The sequence below is a fragment of the Anguilla rostrata genome, chromosome 6 (assembly GCF_018555375.3).
Source record: "Anguilla rostrata isolate EN2019 chromosome 6, ASM1855537v3, whole genome shotgun sequence".
Taxonomy (NCBI): Eukaryota; Metazoa; Chordata; class Actinopteri; order Anguilliformes; family Anguillidae; genus Anguilla; species Anguilla rostrata.
This window is the reverse complement of record NC_057938.1, coordinates 36,930,169-36,952,049: the sequence shown is the minus strand read 5'-3', so window position 1 is coordinate 36,952,049 and position 21,881 is coordinate 36,930,169. Positions and strand designations below refer to the sequence as shown.

At 41.0% G+C, this 21,881-nt stretch overlaps 1 protein-coding gene across 3 annotated transcripts in view; it reads left to right on the top strand.

Moving 5' to 3' along the window:
* The window catches only part of LOC135257053 (brain-enriched guanylate kinase-associated protein-like), a 56,048-nt gene that overhangs the window by 20,749 nt on the left and 13,418 nt on the right, over positions 1–21,881 (top strand). For 2 of the 3 annotated variants that reach the window (XM_064339453.1, XM_064339454.1), the window contains 3 exons: positions 4,533–4,651; positions 14,226–14,387; positions 18,221–18,287. In XM_064339453.1, the coding sequence (XP_064195523.1) occupies positions 4,533–4,651; positions 14,226–14,387; positions 18,221–18,287 (348 nt within the window). Of the gene's footprint in view, positions 1–4,532; positions 4,652–9,303; positions 9,520–14,225; positions 14,388–18,220; positions 18,288–21,881 lie in introns of those variants that run through there. The other variant, XM_064339456.1, reaches the window with a different exon arrangement.

Sequence of the window (21,881 nt, the reverse complement as noted above, 5' to 3'; positions counted from 1 at the left end):
GCACACCAATTAGGCAATATCCCCTGGGTTCATTATCAAAAAAGGTTTTTCTTCTACTTCTTTTTTTGCATGAAAAAAAGACAAAATCTGTTTGAATCAGACTCTTGTGCCTTAAGGTACAAAAATCCCTTTAGAATTGACTGGGATTGAGGTGCATCGTGGGGAAGAGATGCCATGGGAATGATAGGGGGAATATCAAGGGGCTGGGTTCTGAAGTCTTTTTTGATTGCTTTTGGTAATGAACTAGTTTAGGAAAGTAAAACTTCCACACTGTTCAAGGTCTCATTAGTAATTTTTCAGTCAAAGAAGTCTTTTGGCCAAAAGCTTAGAAAACGTAATATAGAAGATGCCATTGAATGTTCTTTTACTCTTCTGCTACCGCTATTCTTCCTGACACAATGTGTGCATGTGGGTGTTTACTTTTTTGAATAAATTTGCCATCTTAGATAATGTGCACCCTTCAGCAGCTTCCATTTTACTAAATCATGTGAAATGTTGAAGCTTTAGCCTACAACATTTTTTTTGTATAATTCACCTTAAATAATTCTGATTATAACAGAGCCGTCAGATTACATTAAATAATTCTGATTATGACAATGAGGTGAGATTACATTAATCAGGTGTCAGTGAAAAAGAGACCTGGCTTATCACTCATACAATACAGCCTCCATTGCGGTTAAAAAACCATGGTCTGTAGTGAGGTTATGTGGTCATTGTGTATATTAAAGGCTCTCGGGTGGAGAGAGCTTTATAATGGATGGTGATTCACCTAACTCACCTCCGAGAGACAATGACTCAGTTATTTCTATCAGTTCCCATGCAGAAACAAGCAACGTGGAGGATGTGAAAATAAGTGCGAGACCAGCCACAAACACAAATACAACCAAATTCCCCCTTGATCAGCACCCAGTGTAGGTCTCATCTTGTAGAAATATTCTGGTTGGCCCACTTCTTTTCCCCTAGAGGGAATTTGAGATCTGCTCTGAACAGTACGTAGTATCTTGCTAATGAATTGCTGCAATCTTTTCTGCGGCTCACTGGGCCACCGTCTACATCGGGGGTCTCAGACTCCAGTGCTGTGTCGGTTGGTTTCCTTTCTGGTGTCTGCTGATTTCCTGTCAATCAGCAGCCAACTTAGTCCTTGGAAACAAGGTGTGCAGACTCATTAGCCAATTAATGGCTTCAATTAAGCACTTAAGTGCAGGAACACATTAAAGCCGGCAGACACAATGGCCCTTCCAGCATTTGAGTAAGAGATCCCTGATGTACATCATCAGCCATTATCATCTATAAGAAAGGCCCAAACCTGTTTCTTTGAACCTAACATTTTTAGCAAGGTCTAATTACACTCTCGCCCAGCAACAATTAGAGACAGAGGATGCTTTCTGGCAAAGCCTCATCAGATGGGTTAGGGCCAAGGAAGATAAACAGAAACAAACAGGGATGCATTCCAGAATGCAACTTTCATGTACTTGTGTATTCAGTAGTATGTAACAAGTATGCTGATGAGTATGCACCACAAGCGTGTGAGTGCACAATACAAACAAAATCATTGGATTTGGATTGCACTGACATGTCAAAAATTGACATTGACTTGGAACTGTGTGAGCAGTGGTTACATTTACAAACTGTCAGATGTATTTCAAAAGAGGTCATCAATGTTGAACAATATTTCTGGTGAAGTGTGTTGAGAAAACAGAATGCATGTTAACTAATACTATTTGTTAAAAAATCCAAATTTCTATACCGAGGACTCCTGGGAACATATTCTACTTAATATAATATACTTAATTGGGTGCAACAATTTTCATTCTCACAAATGACTGTACGGATATCTGGTAAATTTCTATGCAAACTCATTTTCAGATCCTTGAATTTTGGTACAGAACCTGGTGCGCTACCATACTTCATTCATCCTTGCACGCAACCCAGAATTCATACATGGTCCAGAACTCACTAAATAGAAATACTGCTATGTGCTATCCAACCATACATGCTGTACATACGTGCAGATGGTCAGTATTAATTCAAAGGTACAATCTGTATGGACATTTTATATCCATGACAAGGTGTCTCACACACACAGGTGCAGCACAGAGAAGACATGAGTCCGTGAAATCAGTCAAGCTTGCATGCTCAAGTTATTGCCTTTGTTATGTTAATAAGTCCATTGAATCAAATGAAATGTGTCAAGATGAGAAGCAGAGCAGGGCTTTTTCAAGGATTTTTATATTACTTTTATATTAGGACTTTTTTTAAATTACAGACTATTGATGTCATATTATTGGAATAATCTGGCTATAAAAATAACATTTTTTCAGTGCATTGTCTCATATATGTTCAATGAATTTAAGTTGGGTTCAGATTGCTTGTTAATAGCAGACTTATTGCAAAGTGACTGCTAATATTCTTGCTTTATTTCTTGTTTCACATATTTTTATCAAGTTGGGTACAAATTAAAGAATCGTTCGCATAAACAATGCATCTTAGTGTTCAGTTTATGTTCTTGAGGAAATTGCTTTTTTTTGGATAGCCTATGTCTGGGAGGTTCATTTAAACTCAAGAAAATGAACCTTTGGTTGGGTTTGCATAATGCATGCACTGGAAGATTTCCAAAGCAATATGGATCCATGAACCATGGATCTACATCACTTCAATCCTTTTTAGTTTTTTAGTCACCTCCACTTTCTCGATACTTTTGATAGTGCTGTGTGTGACATTCAGGCTTTAGTTCAATAAAACTGGCATACATTGCACATAAAGTCCTTGCACACATAACATCCAGGTTGTCACATTGACAGCCAAATTCCAGAATGGAAAGTCATCAGACTCTATACATCAAAGCTTAATTAATCCTTTATATGGAGCCTCATTCCAGTGGAACAATGGCCTAATCACAAAAATCAGAACTAGTCCAAAGCAGTTTATATCATTATGAAGGTATTGTTAATAAATGTACGCAGCCATTTTTATATAGCGTGGATTTTATGTACTAAACAGATAGTCTGAACCTGCTTCCTGCTGTCTTCTCTGCTTCCTAAAAACCACAAGTTCTGGCTGGTTTTCCAGTGCTACATTATAGTTCATGAATATTCATGAGAAAATGTGTGTACATCAATGTCTATGGTCTTGTCCTTAGCCATGCCCCTTTGTAAATATGCATAAGATGCAAGTAATTTGAATTTTTCAGCTTCAATGGTAGCAAGAAAAAACTTTCAATAAACAAAAAAAGAATATCAAATAAAAATGGCCACATTGCTGTATGGTGCAGTGCCATCACATTTTTGTATTTGTTCTTTACATTGTGTTATATTACTGGCATTTAGCAGAGCGACAACAACAAACGCAAGTGCAAAGGTCTGTGTTTGCAGCTCTCTAGAGGGGAAAGTATAGCCCTAAGACAGACATTTGTCCCAATCAGCACACTTGTAGACTATTGGGTATACAGTGCAAGTCATATTCAAGTTGTATACAGCTTGTATACTCAATAGTAGGCAAATGCACTGATTCAAACACAACTTATGTTCAAGAACTGTAGACCCTATTCAGCATTAAGCTAAGTTAGCCATACAAAATAGAACAACATACTTTGCAAACATTGATAAAACAAGTTACACCTACACAGGTGTTTGAGTTAGGTAAAAGTGCAAAAAAAAGGGTTGAGGTAGGGAAGACAAATTGCAGTTTGAGGTGGGTCTGCATCGGAAGGTAGCCAACCAAACATCTTTGAAGTTCTAACTCACATGAGTACATTCCACCACCGAGGGGCAGGACAAGCAGCCGACTTGGTAATGCAATAGGAGGAGCTAGACATCCCAAAGTAGCAGCGCGGAGGAGTCTAATTGGTGTGTAGGATCTGACAATCAGGTGAGCAGAAGTGTTCTGGGTGTGCTGCAGAGGCCTGATGGCAGGGGTTATGAAGGCCAGCAAGGAAGGACTTGCAGGTGTCAAGGTGGGAAAGGACCAGAGCCTGAACCAGAAGCAGTTTTCAATTGACAGTAAAATGGCGAGGCGTTAACTCAGTAAAGCAGACAGCACAAATACACAAACTGCCACACATTAACATTGAGAAGCACTGGTCTGTAGAATCTGTGTGGTAGAACCAAACAGCAGAGTGACTGTGAGATGCGCTGGTGTCACGGGCAAGACTGAGACTGAAATCAGTTTCCAAGGCAGCAGATTCGCTCAAGAATGAACTGAAGTCAGATTTTGGTCACACTCCCACCTCTCAGAGTGATGCGGTGAAAGATAAATGGCCTCTTTCTCTTTGATAAACACCTGCTTTGAATCCACACATCTTCACTTCGTCTTTACTGAGCTGGTAACACATTTTGCTTGCTACTTTTCTATGTGGTAGTAGAACCAATGTGGTTGTGCACAAGCTTAAATATTTAACACCCCAGAGTGCATTATGGGACAGATCCTCCCAATGGTCTCTTTTCACCGATTTAACTTTTTGAGAAGAGTTTCATTCCCATGATTCACATGGTCTGAGAGTCACTTCACCGCAGTTTCCATTTCTCCCCTTCAAGATGGGAAATGCCAGGGGAGAGAGGAGAAACAAACCAGGATCAAGTTCAAGGCAGAGCATATCTGAGACAGACTCCCCCTGGAACTCAACTACCCACTCCACGGGCGATATTTACTCAAGGTACCAACTGCCTTTTAAATTGAACATTGCAATGTGGCTTCTGGCATCTACTGTAATTCCATGCAGTAAAAACAGACTACATGACAGCTACGGGTTTCAGTCCTAACATTATTATTAGCATGTCTACTGTAGAAGGTATGCCCAAGTGTCAGGGCAGGGGTACAACTAGTGTGCTGTACTACTGTCCTGAGTCTTTTGGTTAATGAGGATGTCCTTTAGGGAAGCCCAGCCAGGAGGTCGTTCAGACCTGGATTTGACAAAGGTCATACCCGATCAGCCAACAGGCTGGCCAATGAGAGCACAAATCATTAAGACTTAGTATGCAGGAAGTGTCGAGGTAAGGGCAGAGACTCAGAGGGATTTCATTGTTCCTTTCTATCTCGAGACTGTATGATTTGTGGAGTGTGGAGGGGTGGGTCAGTGACCGATGATGCCTTGTAAAAGGTGTCCTATCAGCATCAACAGATGATGGTGATTCAGTTTGAGAAGGCTTTACTGATAGGGACTGGACCCCACTTGGGCTGCCATGCTCTTTTGCTAATAGAGATTGTATTGGATGTTGTGAAATTACTGAATCGTGCAAGCGTTCCCCAATGTATTATCATACAGACCAAGCGCAGATATATAGGCCATATAAATACCATATTAAAGTTTTTATTATGAGAGTGAAACTCTAGTTAAGAGTTTTATAGCTTGTTTGCCTGCTTCTGTCACTAAAGGCCTGCCTAGCAGGTGACCATCTGTCGGGATTCACTGGGCCAGATTTCCAACTGAGCCTGCATTGGAATTGTACCAAGACCAGCCAATCAGCATTCCAACAGTACACAGTTTAGCCAATCAGCACCGTAACCGTACTAAGACAAGCCAATTAGAGCCTCCCCATTCCTCTTGAGTTTTCTGTGTGTTAAGGGAGTCATATCTTCACATCAACGTATGCAAGCGCAGACAAACTCTCTTACCCATGTAGGCCGCATGTGTAAGGGATAATGTGTCATCAAACCTCAGCAGAAGATTACATCTGCTTTAGAAATATTATCATTAATTTTAATTTAGATATTTTTTACATGGTGCAGCAGAGTTTAGAACATGGAGCTATTTTGACTGTGGAGTTTTATGTTGCCAATTGTGCATCAATTTTTAATAGAGCCATTCTGCTCTTAGGCTGCAAAGACCCCCTGCTATGCAGTTTGGCTCAGCAAAAGGGAAATCAAGATGTTTTTTCCTCCAGACCAGGGCTGATTATGACTAGAATGCCTTCAGAGAGGAACTCTGAGCGTTGTCTAATATTTGCTACTGTTGTTGTTATTACTTCACTAAGCAGACGCCCATAGCTATGACAATTTATTTGTAATGGCTCATTCAGCTGTCCATTAATAAAGCAGTATTTTTACTGTCTTGCAACTGCAACTTTTATTTCTATGTCCAGGCATTGAATTGGCTTAGCTGGGGGTGATGGGGTAATTTGTTTGGCCACAGATAAAAAAATAAGAAGCATCAAAATTTAAACACTGTTTGTTATTTACAAATGTACCCCTTCCCACACTTCTAAATGTCAAATATAAATCTGGCATTTGCAAACCAGTGCCCATTTCCGGTGTCTCCCTCAGAACAACTGATAACAGCGCAAATACACATACGCGTGCACGTGCACACACACACAACCAAACACACACGCACACAGGCACGCACACACACATACATCCTGCTTCCAACTGCTGTATATTGTGCTAGATTGCTTTAATATTTCATCTAGGTTACAGAATACAGCTGCCATCATGCTTACTATTGCAACACTCTATAGACTTCAGCAACAGACATCAAATGCTTTCAAAAAACTTGAGTCTGCAATTTTCCTCCTCTACTCATTCACCAAAAAGGTATCCAGGGAGACAAAGTTTCCTGCGACGATTTATCGATATGTTGACTACATTTACCAGCATATGTGGTAGACACTGCAATCTTATTCAAATACTTCACTATATTGTTTATGATCAATAACATAAAGGACAGATCTCCTACAGAATTGCATTTTCTCACTAATTGCATTGACCATTTTAAAATAGCAAACTGCAAACCATTGGCTGTGTATGCTTGGTAAATCAAACTTTTGTTTTGTAGAATCTGATTGGTTAACTAGAAAATCTTTCAGTCGCTCTCTAGCTGCATAGCAGGCTATGCAATTTGAACAATTAATCACAGTAGACCCTTTATAAGGTGAAGGATGTATAAACTTCACTTACTATTGAAGAAAATGTTTTGCTTTTAAGTACGTAAATATACCTTGGCCTCAGCCTAACTGTAGATTTTGCTTTGTGAGTTCCTTTCCTTGAATTATCTTTGAGATTATAAACCTATACACATACATTATACAGTTCTACTGGGTTCTAAAGGGTTCAAATGTAAATGTTGTCTTCTTTCATCTGTGTGCATTCATTTATCTAATAAGTAGACATGAATTCATAAGTTGTCTCGTACCTTGCTTTACAGTAGAGGGAAATTAACACTGAAACTGGCATACATTAAAAAGAAAACTGAAAGTGGAGGAGGCATTGATCCTCTGGCTCTCTGGGGAGAATGCTTTACTGACTTATTAAAAATGCATTTATCCAATGCATGCCATGTGTTTAAGTGTGTCATTGGCTGCGTGCTGGCCCTGGCTCTAGGGAATATGCCGATTTTAGCTCTGAATACATTTTTTAATTGTTCTGGCATTAATACAATAAGATCCATTGTATTAACATTGTGGTATTGCTTTTTGAAATTGGATTTTTATTTGAATGGCAAATGCATCATTTATGTTTTGGATCAGACTGAGCCTTTTGGTGAAAAAATCTGCCTCAGTTCTACAAACTCAGTCATTCAGAAGAATAATGCTGAAGATTTATTTACATTCATGTATAACTGCCGAAAGCGTACCTGCAACTAGGGAGACACAACTTGGTAGGTAGGTGTTGTTGACATCGTTGGCTGGTTTCGTTTGAAGTGGATTTTGTTTTCAGGATTGCAAGTAATTAATTTTGAGGCAAGCAGATTTAATTTATGATGGTGCTTTAATAGATAATGTAATAGATGGAGTTAAGTGCATAAAGGTAACTCACCGTTAGGGTAACAGAAGAGGTATCTAAGAGTTAGCTATGATTACCTTTAATATTGCCTTATTGGAGAACTGTGAAATTATTGTGTGAAGTAGAACATTTCTTAATGTCATTGAATTCGCTCTGAATTCAAATACCCGGCGTAATGGTGCATTGTGGTCCCATTCGTTTGCCCATCAGTATTCGTAAATTTGAACGAATTTAACAGCAACGGCTCCGATTTGTGGCGGCGCGCTCGTGCCACTGCGAAAAACACGCAGCTGTGCGCTCGTGACTCCGGGCCCGGCGCTCCCGTTCCAGAGCTTGACAGCTGGTAGCGTCTTCAGCTACAGCTGTTTCACAGGGTGAATCACCAGAGCTGGGGATTTCTCGCCCGCTTGCCTTTCAAACCGAGGCCGGGATTTGTGATGTAGGATATTCCCCTGGAGCTAATGCGGGGGGATTCGAGACGCCGAGAGAGAAGGAAAATAAGAACAACAGCATTGGGAAAGAGCAATGTCTCTCTCTTAGTGGGGGACATTTAGTGGGCTGGGCTTGATTTTCTGCCCTTCCTATTTAACTCTCCTTATAATTCATCCCTGCTGTTCACCATGGGGTGAAGGGTGCATCCTTTGCACCTGATACCTCCCTTCCCCGTATGTTGGCTTGCTTCCCTCTCAGACTGCTGCTGGCTAGATTACTCTCTCTGAGAGCACGGGGGGGGAAATGAGGGGACAAACGTCCCAGCTCCCCCCGTCTTTATTCGTTCTCATCATAAATGAGATGGAGGGAGGTGAATTGCAGTGACATCTATGTCTACATGCTGAGATGGATCACGGGGGTGGAAAATACCGCCACAGAAGTGCCATCGAACCTCAGGTGAATGGTGCTTTTCATGCTCAGCAATGCGCCCTGCCCCCGGACAAAGGAAGAGCCAACAAACAACTGTAATGGTGTTTGTCAGATGGAAGATGGATTCATTATTTTGGTGGCGGGAGGGCTTTTTTCTGCTCTGCGTGTCTATATCCCATGAATATCAATTATGAGGGAGTTCCCAGTAGGTCTGTTAAAGACTGTCTAATTAGCAATAGATTTTCATTAGGGGTGTAATTCTGGATACAGTATTAGATTAGATTAGAGAGTCCATGGCTATGCTCCTCCGGTACAACCACCAATTAGATACCAAAAATAACATTGGCCTCATGTTACTACATATAACTCTTTTTTCCCCCATTCATTTTAAGAGACATCACTGCATTTATGTCTATAGGATTGTATTTTGCCTTGTCTTTCTGATCTTGCCACCCCCCCACCCCCCCCTCTTTTCTTGCTGCGATTAAACCAACAGCAGAAGACTACCGTAATAACTAAAGCTGAGGCCCACTGGATTTAGTGATGGCCTCTTTTAGACATTGTTAAGAGAATACAAGAAATAAGAACAATGCCTGCAGTGAATGGACAGTGACTACGGTTTCTAAACATGCCAAGCCAGCTGGGCGCTTTCTTTGTGTGAAAGGAAAATAAAAGGCGCTAGGTACTTTGGTGATTGCAAACGTGTTTTTTCTGCTCTGTTGACAGGATCTGCGCAGGTAGACGCCCCTTTCCCACCCTGGGGACTACGTAATCCCCTTAGCCAGTGGAGCCCCGGTGCTTAAAAAGCCAAAAACGGACCTTGTCGTCCCACAGAGAAAAGCTATCACACATGAGAGAGAGAGAGAGAAACATGAAAAAGATATATATTGGGAAAACGGCGCTAAAAAACTCCAGAAATGGGTGTAAACATCAAAAGAAGAGGTAAGAGCGATGTTTTAAAGCCGTCCTCTGCCATCGCCACCATCGTCGTCATGTCGACTGCAACAGTCCCACGTGGTCCCATCACCCATTTCTGTCACCAAATCACCGTGGCGTCCTCGTGCGCCGCGAGCGACGCAGCTGTTGTTTTCAAATCCTCGCCTCAGTGAGAATATGGATATGGCAGCCGTCCCTCCATATTTCAAGATAGTCATTTTGTGAAATGGTCATATGGAGCAAATGAAAGACCATATGTATCTTTAGGCATCAAATCACCTTGCTTCTCATTACTGAAAGGACCAGTATAGTAACATCTATTATTCTGTCCTGTACAATTAGGACAGTGATTTTTCTGTATGTCTGCGTCCCCTAAATCCTGAAAGTTACCCAGGAGCCATTTTAGCTAAACATCACGTAACGTCACCTTTCAGTTGTTATTCAGTAGTGCAGATGTTTCACCAATAGATGCACGGCACAGCAGTCAATCTTATAAAAGCCCAGCTACCTCAGTGCCAGTTTTGGGAATTTGTCAGGGTTTCAGCAAGTCTCGATTGATTTTCCTAGCAGTTTGCAGTCATCACCATGGCACCAGGTGATATTATGCTGGCCTCGGTGCTCAAAGTGATAGAAGTGTCTGAAATGCTCTCTCTCACATCACCTCTCTGTTATACGTGCATACAACTACACAGACACACACACACACACTCATGCCATGGGCCTCATTTGTCAAACGTGAGCTGTATGAATTAGATCGTAAATTGTTCAGAAATGCATATACTCAAACAGTGGGAGATTTATCACAACTGGATTTAACATTAAAACAGGTGATGCTTCATTGGCGTTGTCCTGATTAATCTAATAAATGCTTAATTGCAAAATTGCAATTGAATTTAAATTCCATAAAACACAAAGTTTGCTCTAAATAGGGCGCAGAATAGGCTAGACCTTCAGTGCTATGGCTGATCTTGCATTAATAGAAGATTTGGCATATGGCTTACTTTGAAGCATGTCTTCAATGACCACAACAGTTTGTTTGCTGAGGATGATGAATGGCTCATGAGTCGGTTTCGACTGCCAAGGCACCTCCTTCTGAATCTGTGCAACGCACTGGAGCCAGAACTCTGAAGATCCTAACTCCGTTTCCCGTGCAATTCCAGCACAGGTGCCTTCGGTCCTCGTCTTCTTGACGACTGGCACAGGACAGGGAAAACATATCGCTGTCACCCTCCGGGGCAATTCCAGATGGCGAATGTCTCTCCTATAATTTGGCCAATGCACTCATCCATCGTAGTCAGCTGGGTCAAACTCTGTCCTCCCCCTGAGGTTGATTCTCTTCTTTGCTTCCAGCTCCATGTCAAATAGCGTTGCATAGTATGCCAAACTTTTATGTCTCAAGTTCCGCATACTATGCAACACTATTGCATGGTATATCTTGCCAGGCTTTAGTCTTCCCTGGCCCTGAAACTCCACTGCTAACACTACTGGATGAAATATGTTCTTGGCTTGTACTTCCATGCACAGCACTTCAATCTCTGCTTCAAAGGATTTTTTTTTTTTTTTTGAGTCGTCTCTTTATGGCTGTCAGTAGTGGAATTCCAAGCTCCTTATATGGTACTTTAGGAGCGGCAATTTATGCTAATCACAAGTTCTGTGAATGCACTTTTCATTTATGATTGATTGGTATTTTTCAACATACGCACGTGGATACGAAAAAAGCAGGGTTTATGCGTGTTTGATAAATCCGAAGGAATTTGTTAGTTTGTTTCCGATTACGCATAAATGTACACACAGTTGTACGAAGATATTGGTAAATGAGGCCCACTGTGTTGACTTTTTCCAGACAACAGTTATCACATTCCGGTGTGAACTGAAGTCTGGAGAATAGCCAATAACACTTTTCACTGAATCTACAGAAACTTCAAAGTCAAAGTCAATATACTGCTCATATTAAGGAAACCTGCAATGTGAAGAAGTAAGAAACCCCAAATAGACAAAGGACTCTCACATCAAACAAGTACTATATGACCTCTCCCTGTTGGCATTTATTGTGCAGCAAAAATTGTGTCTCTTTGTAATAAAAGACAACTGAGAGAAAAAGCAGTGTTTTTCTGTGGGAGTCACTCAAACATTTATAGAGTGAATTCATTCAACACAAGCGAGGGCTGACGTGTGGAATAGGAGACCTTCATAACAGCCCCGTGGAGCCCTCTGTCTGTGATGTCACTGAGGATGAAAAGCCATTATATTTCCCATACCCATCTGTCAATGAAGGCTATTCAGCCTGCGTTGGATGAGCAATTTAGCAAAAGTTGACTTCAATTTAATTTTATTGTGCGCCCTCTCACCATAAGGTACACCCTTTGTTATGAACACAACTCTTTTTGTTTAATGCGGGAGCAACTGCTTGGTCAGCCATGGCATTATTATTGCTTGAAGTAATCATAAAATCTGTGCGCCAGTAGTTCTTTTTCTCCTGCCTTATTTATTTTACTTTACAGCGTCTGGAGATGAGATGTGTGAGACCTTCTTTTTTTTTTGCAGTGGATGAAAATTATATTCTCTTATTGTCCTGTTATGAGGGAGTATTTTTGTCGGAGATGTTGTTTAGAACAACCCATTACTTGTATGCAATTTCCCGGTTGGAAGGTTAGATTTGTTGGAGCCTCCTGCAATCAAATAGGGACACTTCAGTAACCACCACAGGTTCCATTTTTTAAAACTGCAGTGAGGACAGGAAGAAGCAGCTGGTGCTTTAAAGGTTGTTTAATGTTCCATGCATTTGGTCCCTGTGCTGTTATCAGTACCGTGATATAAAAGGATCACCTAATCGCATGAAAAAGCCTCTTTGTTCGAAAGAGAGTAATACATTGTTATCTGATTGGACAATTGAAAAAGAAAATGCTGATTCAACCAATCATTAAGATTCAATTACGATGTGAATGGGCAGCTGATTGCTCCCTGCACTTTGCGTTAATGGAAGATAGGCTCCCAGCATTGTTGCTTAGTCAAACCAATCATGACGTTCTGGGGCCGGGGCTCAAATTAGCAAACTTTCTGACTGTGGTGGACTTACTTTTAATAATGAGAAAAATGTATGTCATTCTCACCCAGATTTCCAGGCTGCAATTTTACTTTGTCCTAATTTCATTTTTCTTTTTCTGTCCTAATTTTAACAAGAAGGTTCATGATTTCACAGTTGTGCCATTATCTGGAAAGATGTGATTTTTGGGCATACCATGACTTAGCAAGTATCAAAGCTAAAAATATTTATAGACATAGAGACAGGGTAAATGATATTTCTAGTGTCATGCAGGACAGGAGTGTTTATTATAGAAAGTCACTGTAAAATTCAACTATGAACAATAAGCACTGGCAGGTTCACATATGTCATTCATGAATGCAATATGATGATGGCTTCAATATACCGGAGAAGAAGTTTACTTTGTTTTGTCATTCGAGTCATGGTGCAATCACATGGTAAGGGACCAATCAAAATCCATAGCAGCTCATCCACAGATGTTTCTGCTGAAACAACCCAGAGCTATTTCAGTACTGACTATTTTGACCCTGATTTCTGACACAAACTGCCGGCGCAAACACAAATTGTTTTAGAACAGACAAGAACGCAACCAACATGTCCTCAAGGCAAGATGGTGTGTTCAGTTCCCCTAGCAGCCCACTATTCGGAATGAAATAGATGACTCATTTGAAAAAAGAAATGGGACCATTCTGGGAAAATATGAATTATTAATGTGCCCTTTGGCCTGGTTAGTATAATGAAGTAAAGAAGTCACCCTGATGTCAGAGACTACTTATCGCTGAAGGATCTATGCACCCGCTACGCATTCTGATTTGCAGTGAGACTTCTGGCACAAAATGGCCTCTATGTATCACCCAAAATTGCTGCAATCCTTCTCTGTAAAGTACTCTGGAATCATGAGATGAAAAGCATTATACAAATTCTATTTATTGTAATTAATGTTTCATAAAAATGTGTCATATAATAATGTTTAATAAGACTGACGATTGAGTTCTAGACATTTTTTAAAGTTGAATTAACTGAGTTATTCCAGCGATGCTCTTTTTGTGATTCAGCAGTGTCAGGGATAGCATTTTCAACACAAAGAATGCTGTTGCAGCTTAGAGAATGTCTTTACTGATATTGAATGAATGAGATCTTCTTCCCTGGGGTTATGCTGGTGAAATCCTTTTATAGCTGTTCATTAGACCCAATAGTAAAGCAGTTATATTATTTTACATAATATCTCGTAATGAGTTATAGGATCCCATAATCATTGCTCATCGCTCAACTCATTAAAGTGATGTTGGGAGTGATAACAGTTTTGTGACTGTGTCCATCCATGGTTGTGTCTAAAAACATTGCAATACCCCTGAAAGTCTTCAGCCCTCTAAGTTTTCCTCATGTTCTGTGTTTAACGTCATACTTGTCTAACGTGCCTTGACCATTTCTGTTTCCCATAAGCAACATTTCAGATTAATTTTTACTGACTTCAAATTAAATTAACCTGATTGCAAAGTACTTGTACATATCATCTGGATGTACAGTGTATCATTCTTTTTGGACAGTCATTGTATTTCATTTAATCCATTCTTCGAAAATGTAATCCGATTTGAGTAAATATGGATGAGCTGATGCGAATGATGATGATGATGATAGTAATAATACTGTGAAAAACCATCTGCTCAAGTTCTGTGCAGGATCAGAAAGAGGACTTGCGGAAGCGGCTGTACTACACCACCCGCAAGCTGGAGCTGCTGGAGACGGAGTTCGACTCCACGCGGCAGTACCTGGAGACGGAGCTGCGGCGGGCCCAGGAGGAGCTGGAGAAGTTCACTGACAAGTTGCGTCGGTACGCCATGACCTCTCTCCCAATGCTGCCCTCTTACCTCTCCCCATGTGTCCCAGGACTGTGTTCTGTAGAGGGTCAGTATCAGAAGGGCATAGATGGCGGGCCAAGGTATAGTGATGGAGAAGCTGGCAGATCATGAAGGGCTTTGTAGGTTGAAATCAATCCTGGTTTTAATGGGGAGTCAGTGAAAGGTGTAATGAACCGAGGTTATGTGCCTTCCACTAAATGTGTGGGTGAGGACTCTGGGAGCAGCATTTTGGATTAATTGTGACTGTGAAAGGAGGTTGGAAGAACACCAGTGAGAAGTGAGTTGTAGTAGTCGAGCTGGGACGTGATGAATGCATGAACTCATTTTCAGCAGCAGAGTGGGAGCTGAAGGATCAAATACGGGAGGTATTACCATGATGGAAAAATGACACTTTCTTGATATGATTAATGTGGGCCTGGTAAGGAGAGATACATCAAAGATAACACCTAGATTTCTCACTGTGGGTGAGGCATGCAGTGTCATTAATTAGGGTCATGGAGAGAGTGCCTGCATTCTTAAGAATGTTCCCAACTGCTATGAGTTTTCACACAGTTCTGCTTTAGAAAACTGTGCTGCATCCAGGTTTGTGGCTTCCAGGCAGGCAGTGAATTGAGAGACCTCAGCAGAGCTATTGATTTTGGTCCTGATGTAGATTTGGGTGTGTATATGACCAAGAGGGAGCATATGCAAAATAAGAGAGAACCAAGAACAGAGCCCTGTGGAACACCCTAATTGACAGGTACAGGGCTGGACATACAGAGGCCTGAACCAACACACTGACTGTCAGTAAGGTATGACATAAACCACTGAAGAGCAGTGCCAGAGATGCCAATTATGTTTTCCTTTCAGTGCAATAAGATGTTGTGATTTATTCTGTTGAATGCAGCAGCAAGTTCCAGCAGCAGGAGAATAGTAGCAAAACCCCAAATCCGCTGCCATGACTATGTCATTACTGACTCTGACAAGAGAATTATTAAGACTTTCTTGGTCTAGACCAGTTTTCTTTAAAGTAGGAGTAATAGAGGCCATTTTCATTTTTCATAGTTTGTTTCTGTAGTCCATCAGACACAAAGGATCAGTCAAGGTCCTTATCCTTGCTGAATGTTTAAATGTAGCCAATTGCGCAGTTAGTATTACTTATCAATGGGTCAGTTGCAGAGGCACAAACACAAGTGAATGGTCACTCCAGAGTGAGTCAAACATTTTCTTGTTTGTTGTTCCACAACCTTCTCCAGTCTCAACTGTTACAGTCCCCTGAGGTATGTGGATTTGAGTGTTGCTTCCCTCTGCCACCTGCACCCCGCAGAGTTGCCAGGTTTTGTCCAAACCAGACACCATGCACAAGCATACACAGGCGACATTGGGCAACATAAAGCTTGATCGTGGAGTGGGGGCAGGTGCTGTCAGAACCCAATCAAGGTTGGGGGGGGGTGCTGTCAGAAGGTGTAACTGTGCAAGTGGAAGGTGGAATTCATTACAAACTAGCAACCAATTAATAATTTGAATCAATTAATCATATTGGCCATTTAAATTTTTTGGCTGGGACCAGAAACTGGGCCTGTACAAATACTTTCTAAACCAGGCATCTAGCAATCATAGCACCCACCATGAATAGATGCTGGGAGGGATTTGGCATTCGCTCTGCCCTGATTTCCTGTCTGTAGGGCTCTACATCCTGAACAGGCATCAGGGGCAGAACGTTCTGTTACAGAGTTAGAGAGATTGTTTTTCCCTCTGGGAAATCAAAATATGCCCAGAAGTCTTCATAATACGACAGATTATTCCATATTCCAATTACTCTGAACACAATGTGATCAGTGAAGCACGCAGTTCCTACGTTAAACTAGGACTCCATAGGAAGTTAATTTTAAACTCAGAAAACTGCAAATTAATTTTTTGCCTTATATAATTTATTGTGGTTTCTCCTTTGTCAGGCATGCCTACTCAGAGCAGCATATACCATGACATCATACGTTTTATAAATATCACAAATGCAACAACAGTGCTAATACAGATGAGCCGAACTTACAGTAACCAGGCATCCAGGTGAAAAGCAGTAATAGTAAAAGAAAAAATATATATAGTGTCAGAAATGAAAATGAGATGAGAATACTTTACCACACAAGTGTTTGAATGGAATAAAACAATATGTTAATTGAGCAATTAATCTGTTCCTGTACGATTTGCTGAAAAATATCCGGGTGTAAATTAGTATGATAGGAATTCAAACCATATCATTTGTATTATTTATGAATTTCCTAAAGGTCTGCGTAATGTAATCTTACATGCATGTCGTTTCAATGTGAGTGGGACTGGGGATTTCTGAATTTCTGATAGTTCCGAGGCCTTTTTAAAGGGAAACCAGAGGAAAGCCTCTTTTCTGCATGGACAACTGCAGGAATCCTTTTGATTTTCAGGAGCTTTGTGTGCGCTGTACGTGGCATGAATTCTGAGCCGGCTACAGAGGCGTGTGGGGGGGGAATGAAACGATTTTGAAAAAGAGTTCCTCCTTTTTTCTGGGTCAGGCTCAGAAAAACAGGCAGGAGTCTCCGGGCTATGCTGAAATATACATAAGTATAACTTTATCCGGCTCTGGCATTATGCGGCCTATTCGTGAATAGCGTGATTGCAGCACAATTTTTGGTTTTGTGCTCAACTCAAATCTTGGACAAGGTATTGTGAGACATATGGGTATCGGATTGCTATAGAAGAAGGGAGAGGGGAATCATCTCAGCTCCAACATCTTTTTTATTTCCTCAATTTCCACCCAGAAGCTGGTGTCATGTGGCAGCAGGGGTTTTAACTTTGTGTCACAAAATCATTAAAAAAGACATTTTGAGCAGTTTGAATGCATCGCCGGCACTGAATGTCCACTCCGCTAATTAGAACCGCTCTGTCTCACACTCTCTCCTGGCTAACTGGCTCAAAGTGGGAAATGATAAACTCAAGAGTTTAAAAAAATCTTCCCTGGCTTTAGTCGATACATTCTGCTCTGATTCCTCCAACTGTGCTTATTCCAGGGCTTATTCTGAACTATGGAGAGGTTTTGATTAATACACCAACAAAACGTCTGCAGTTCAAAGAACGTGGGCTCTGTTAAGTCTTACGCTGACCTGTATCTATCAGTCCATGTGCACCTGGTTTGTGTGCGATGATCACAACAGTGGATTCGAGGTGATGTGATGGTGTGTCCGACTAAAGCAAAGGAAATTCTGAGCCTGTCAGTGCTGATTACAGCTGGTAGTCCTGAAGGCCAAAGCTATGGCCAGAGAGGGAGGCAATTGCAATTCTTCAGTGCCTGCTGCATAACTCAGTCCTCTGTCACAATTACTGCATAACTTGTCTGGGGGACTGCAGGGAGAGCAGATGCAGAAGCTGGTACGTTTTGCAAGATGTACCTCACCCTCTTGAATTACTTGGGGATGCTGCAGCAATAGGGGCAAATTGGGGATGTAAAATTATTAAATAAATAAATAAATAACCATACCAATCTTTGTGTAAACAGTCCCAATGTTAAGCTGAAGCTTAACACCTACTATGTCTTCAGACTGCACTTCAAAACTATTAATGTTTTCTTTTATTTTTCATCATACATTTGGTATAACGTACACAAATGCAACTATTTGCATATTATCCATTACGGCTGCATATTTACTGCAACTGAAGTTAAGTTCTTTGCTGAAGGTTACTCCTCATATGAGGCAATTTGCTGAGAACGGTGTACTGCTTTATTTACTACTTAGCACTTGAATTTGTATCAATTAAAGTTAACTCATCTCATCTAATCTTCCCTCCCCCACCACAGAATACAGAGCGGCTACTCAGCACTGCAAAGGATCAATCAGGAACTGGAAGAGAGGATCCAGAGGACGGTAAGATCACGTACGATGTTCTGCTATTACATTAGGCTTGGGCTAGCAGTTTGTCTCGATTACATAACCCGCAGGGATTTGAACTTTTATTCTAATTGTTATCATCCATGAGTCCTTGTTCCCACTCAAAGACATGATCAAGTGGCTAACTCTGACAGTTTGGAAAACAATTAGCTGATCTAATAAGAATACAACAATCTTCTTTGTTTAATCTGTTGGGCTCCTCAAAATGAGTAGTTGAGCCAAGTATATTCTAGTACTGTATATATCTATCCAACTATTTTCTAGTATACATGTGTTAGCAAAATACATTAGTTTGTATGTTTATATAAGCAGTTTCTTATTTTCTTTGAATGTATAGCTACAATACATACACTCACTTCCTGCTCACCCTCCAGTGTAAGTGTTCATGTGGTGTGTTTGTGTGTGTGTGTGTGTGTGTGTACATGCTGTGCATGTATGTGCGTACGTGTGTGTACATTGTGCATTGAAGTAATCCAAAATGCAATTGCAAAAAAGAACTGTAATCAAATGATTCATATTTTAAAAAGTATCCTAGGCTGATTACAAGCCTTGTTGTGCTGACAGCAGTGAAAGAATTAAGGGTCATGTTTGATTTTATTTGTTTATTTATTTATTTCCTGCTGGGGAGGGGAGGGCTTTGGTCCAGCCAGCGTTCCTGAAGTGATCCCTCCATAAGCGCCACTCAATTATGAATCATGTCCCAACATAAGCGAGGGATGCAGTTTTCATTTTAGGGGGTATGAGTAAGGGAAGGCTTTCCAAATGGGAGTCAAAATACTAAAGAAAACACTTTGAAAAGCACATTCAGGGTACAGCATATTTTGCAAATATACCCAATGCTACCATATGAAGGATGACCAGATATCCTATTTTTCCTAGGACAGTCTTGAATTTCAGCCCCTTTTACTTATTCCAAGAAAATTCTGATTAGTCCCATATTTCTGTCGTACCATATTTCAATGGGTTTTCTGAATTGCCATTATTGTAGGTTCTCATTGCATTTGGTAACCCTAGCCATATATGAATAACCGTACATAGTGTGCTGTAGATATCAAAGCTAATACAGTACCTATGACTTGTCCATGAGATGTGAGAGTAAAGAATGTGAGGATTTGACCTCACGGTATCAGCATGCTGTTTTGGACAATCAAAAGTTTGGACGGTTTTTTGTTGTTGTCGCATCTCTTGCACTATTTACAGGCAGAAATCCCTCGTTTACTTTTTTCTTGACTAAGAAATGAAGTAGCGGTCATGCCTTTATGTTTATCACATCAGAGTGTCCCAAAGAGTATCTTGCAGAAAATGGAACTGTATTTCCCTGTGGATTAACCTTTAACTTAATTCTTTTTTATTTGTAAAAAGTAACATTTGGAGGGCAATTGCCTTGCTTTCAGGCAAGCACAGTCCTCACAAGCTGGAATGCTGATAGGCTTGGAGAAGTGAGGCGCTGCATAGCTAACATCATTCAGGCACACATCAGCACTGCAATGGTCTCACTGACAGAACTGAGGGTGCTACGTTTGTTAAAATGGCTGCTAATAAACTCCATATCAGCCAGACAGGAGGTTAATGATCTTATTTCAGGAGGATTCAACAAAGCTAATTAATGTGGTGATCATTGCGGTTACCAAGATGTGTTAGACCCCAAAATGCAAGTTTTACATAAAAATACACTACGGACATTGACTGTCTACTTTGCCTCAGAGTGCAGTTTGGTATATTCCCATAAAGGGGGGGGGGGGGGGGGGGGGGGGGAGTGCATTTCAGGTCGGTATATAGAATAACTGTGTGAAACCTTTTTGGCATATGTTTGTTCTAAGGAGAACCATTCTCAGAGCAACCTTATTGCTATGCTAAAGAGCAGGTCTCCTATTGAGCATTTTGGAAGGGAAGTGATTGCACTTTTAAGACATTCATCCCGAAATTTATGTCCTAATGATTTTGAAAAAAGGACTAGTGCATGCCCTTCTCTGTCTGTGAAGATGCTGTAAAAAAAAAAAAAAAACACTCATTGGCACAGATCCACTCTTACCCTGCAGATATCAGCACTCACAAACTTTTTTGTTTGTTTTTTTCCCCCTGGTGTTTACGGTTGGTGTTTAAAAGGAAACGGGTTAGCCTGAAGTCCAGGATGGCACCATCCTTCTATGTACAGGAAATTACGTCTAGAAGGCTTGCAAGGAAGGTGTTTCTCCACCGTTCAGCTGAAAAACGAGTCACTTTTGCCAACAAAGCTGCCCGTTGCTTTAATGACACATGCAGCTAATGGATATAGGGCCCATAATACAAAACACCCAGGGAAAGAGAGAGAAATTTGCCTCTTAATTCACGCCTCGTCGAAATAAACACTTTCCACGAAGGGTGTTGATAATGGCTGCTTATATTATCGCCTTTGAATGTCACAAAATGTGGTGTTAAGTGCTCTTAGGATCAATTTCTCAGGGGTATACACAAGCAAAGGGTCTTTTAAAAAAGATTTCAGCAAGGAAAAATTTTCAGTGTAGCAAATGAAAACATTACATCACGCTTTGAACTGGAATCAGTATCGAATCCAGACGGTGCTGATCCAAACTGCTGATGGGAGGCGCTTGGGGCAGTACCTGGTCAATGCATAGCTCGAGGAGGGAGGGTTTCCGTCACTAGCGGTTGATCGAGTGTCTGCAAACTTTCTTCATCAGCTGCATCAGTGCCGGCGGTCAGCAACCCTGGTCCTGGAGAGCCGCAGGGCATGCTGGTTTTGTTGTCGCACAACATTTATTTGATCAATTAAAGTAGTTCGTTACATAATTAAGTCACCTTGCCTGGTTTCTTAGTTCTGAACTGGCTCCTCATTTTTGGGTGGAAAAAAAGCCAGCAGACCCTGCAGCTGTCTAAAACCATGGGAGCAGATGTTTAAAGGGGAATAACACTTCTGCTTCTCATGACTGATATTGCCCTTCTAATGAATGTGTCGAAGTGCAAACTTCTTCGGCTGTTATGTTGGGGTGTCTGATTACATCCAGCCATGTCTGGCACAAAGTTGCATCGTGTGTAAAACTATGAAAATGTGCTTTCAAGGCAAGTTTAACGGGGGCATTATAACAACTGGGTACAGTGCACCTCATTATTACACCGATATCGCATCAAACAAAAGCTAGCAGACGTTAGTTTGTTCGATTTCAGTTAATGGAATATGTTGCTTCGCTTCTTCTCGATTTTGCCGCGAAACAAAATGGAAGAAGAAGAAAAACCGGAAACTGTACTACTATGTGGACTTGCGCTAAAAAAATAGGTCTTTGTTTCTAACGTTAGACATTTAAAATGAAATAACTAATCGAAAAATGAAGGGCGCCACATTCATTAGAAGGACAATATCAGTCATGAGAAGCAGAAGTGTTATAAAGTGTAATTCCCCTTTAAGTCCGGCCTTCCTCCAGTCCAGTTACTGCAGTTAAATCGCTCAGTTAAAAGAAAGGGCAGCTGCCTTTGTGTGACACTGTTAGAGTCCCTTCACTCTTCCCTTAAATTAAGGAGTATCTGCTCCGTAAACTCCATCACTGCGGTGAGTTTAAGTTCTCACCAGGCAATGGC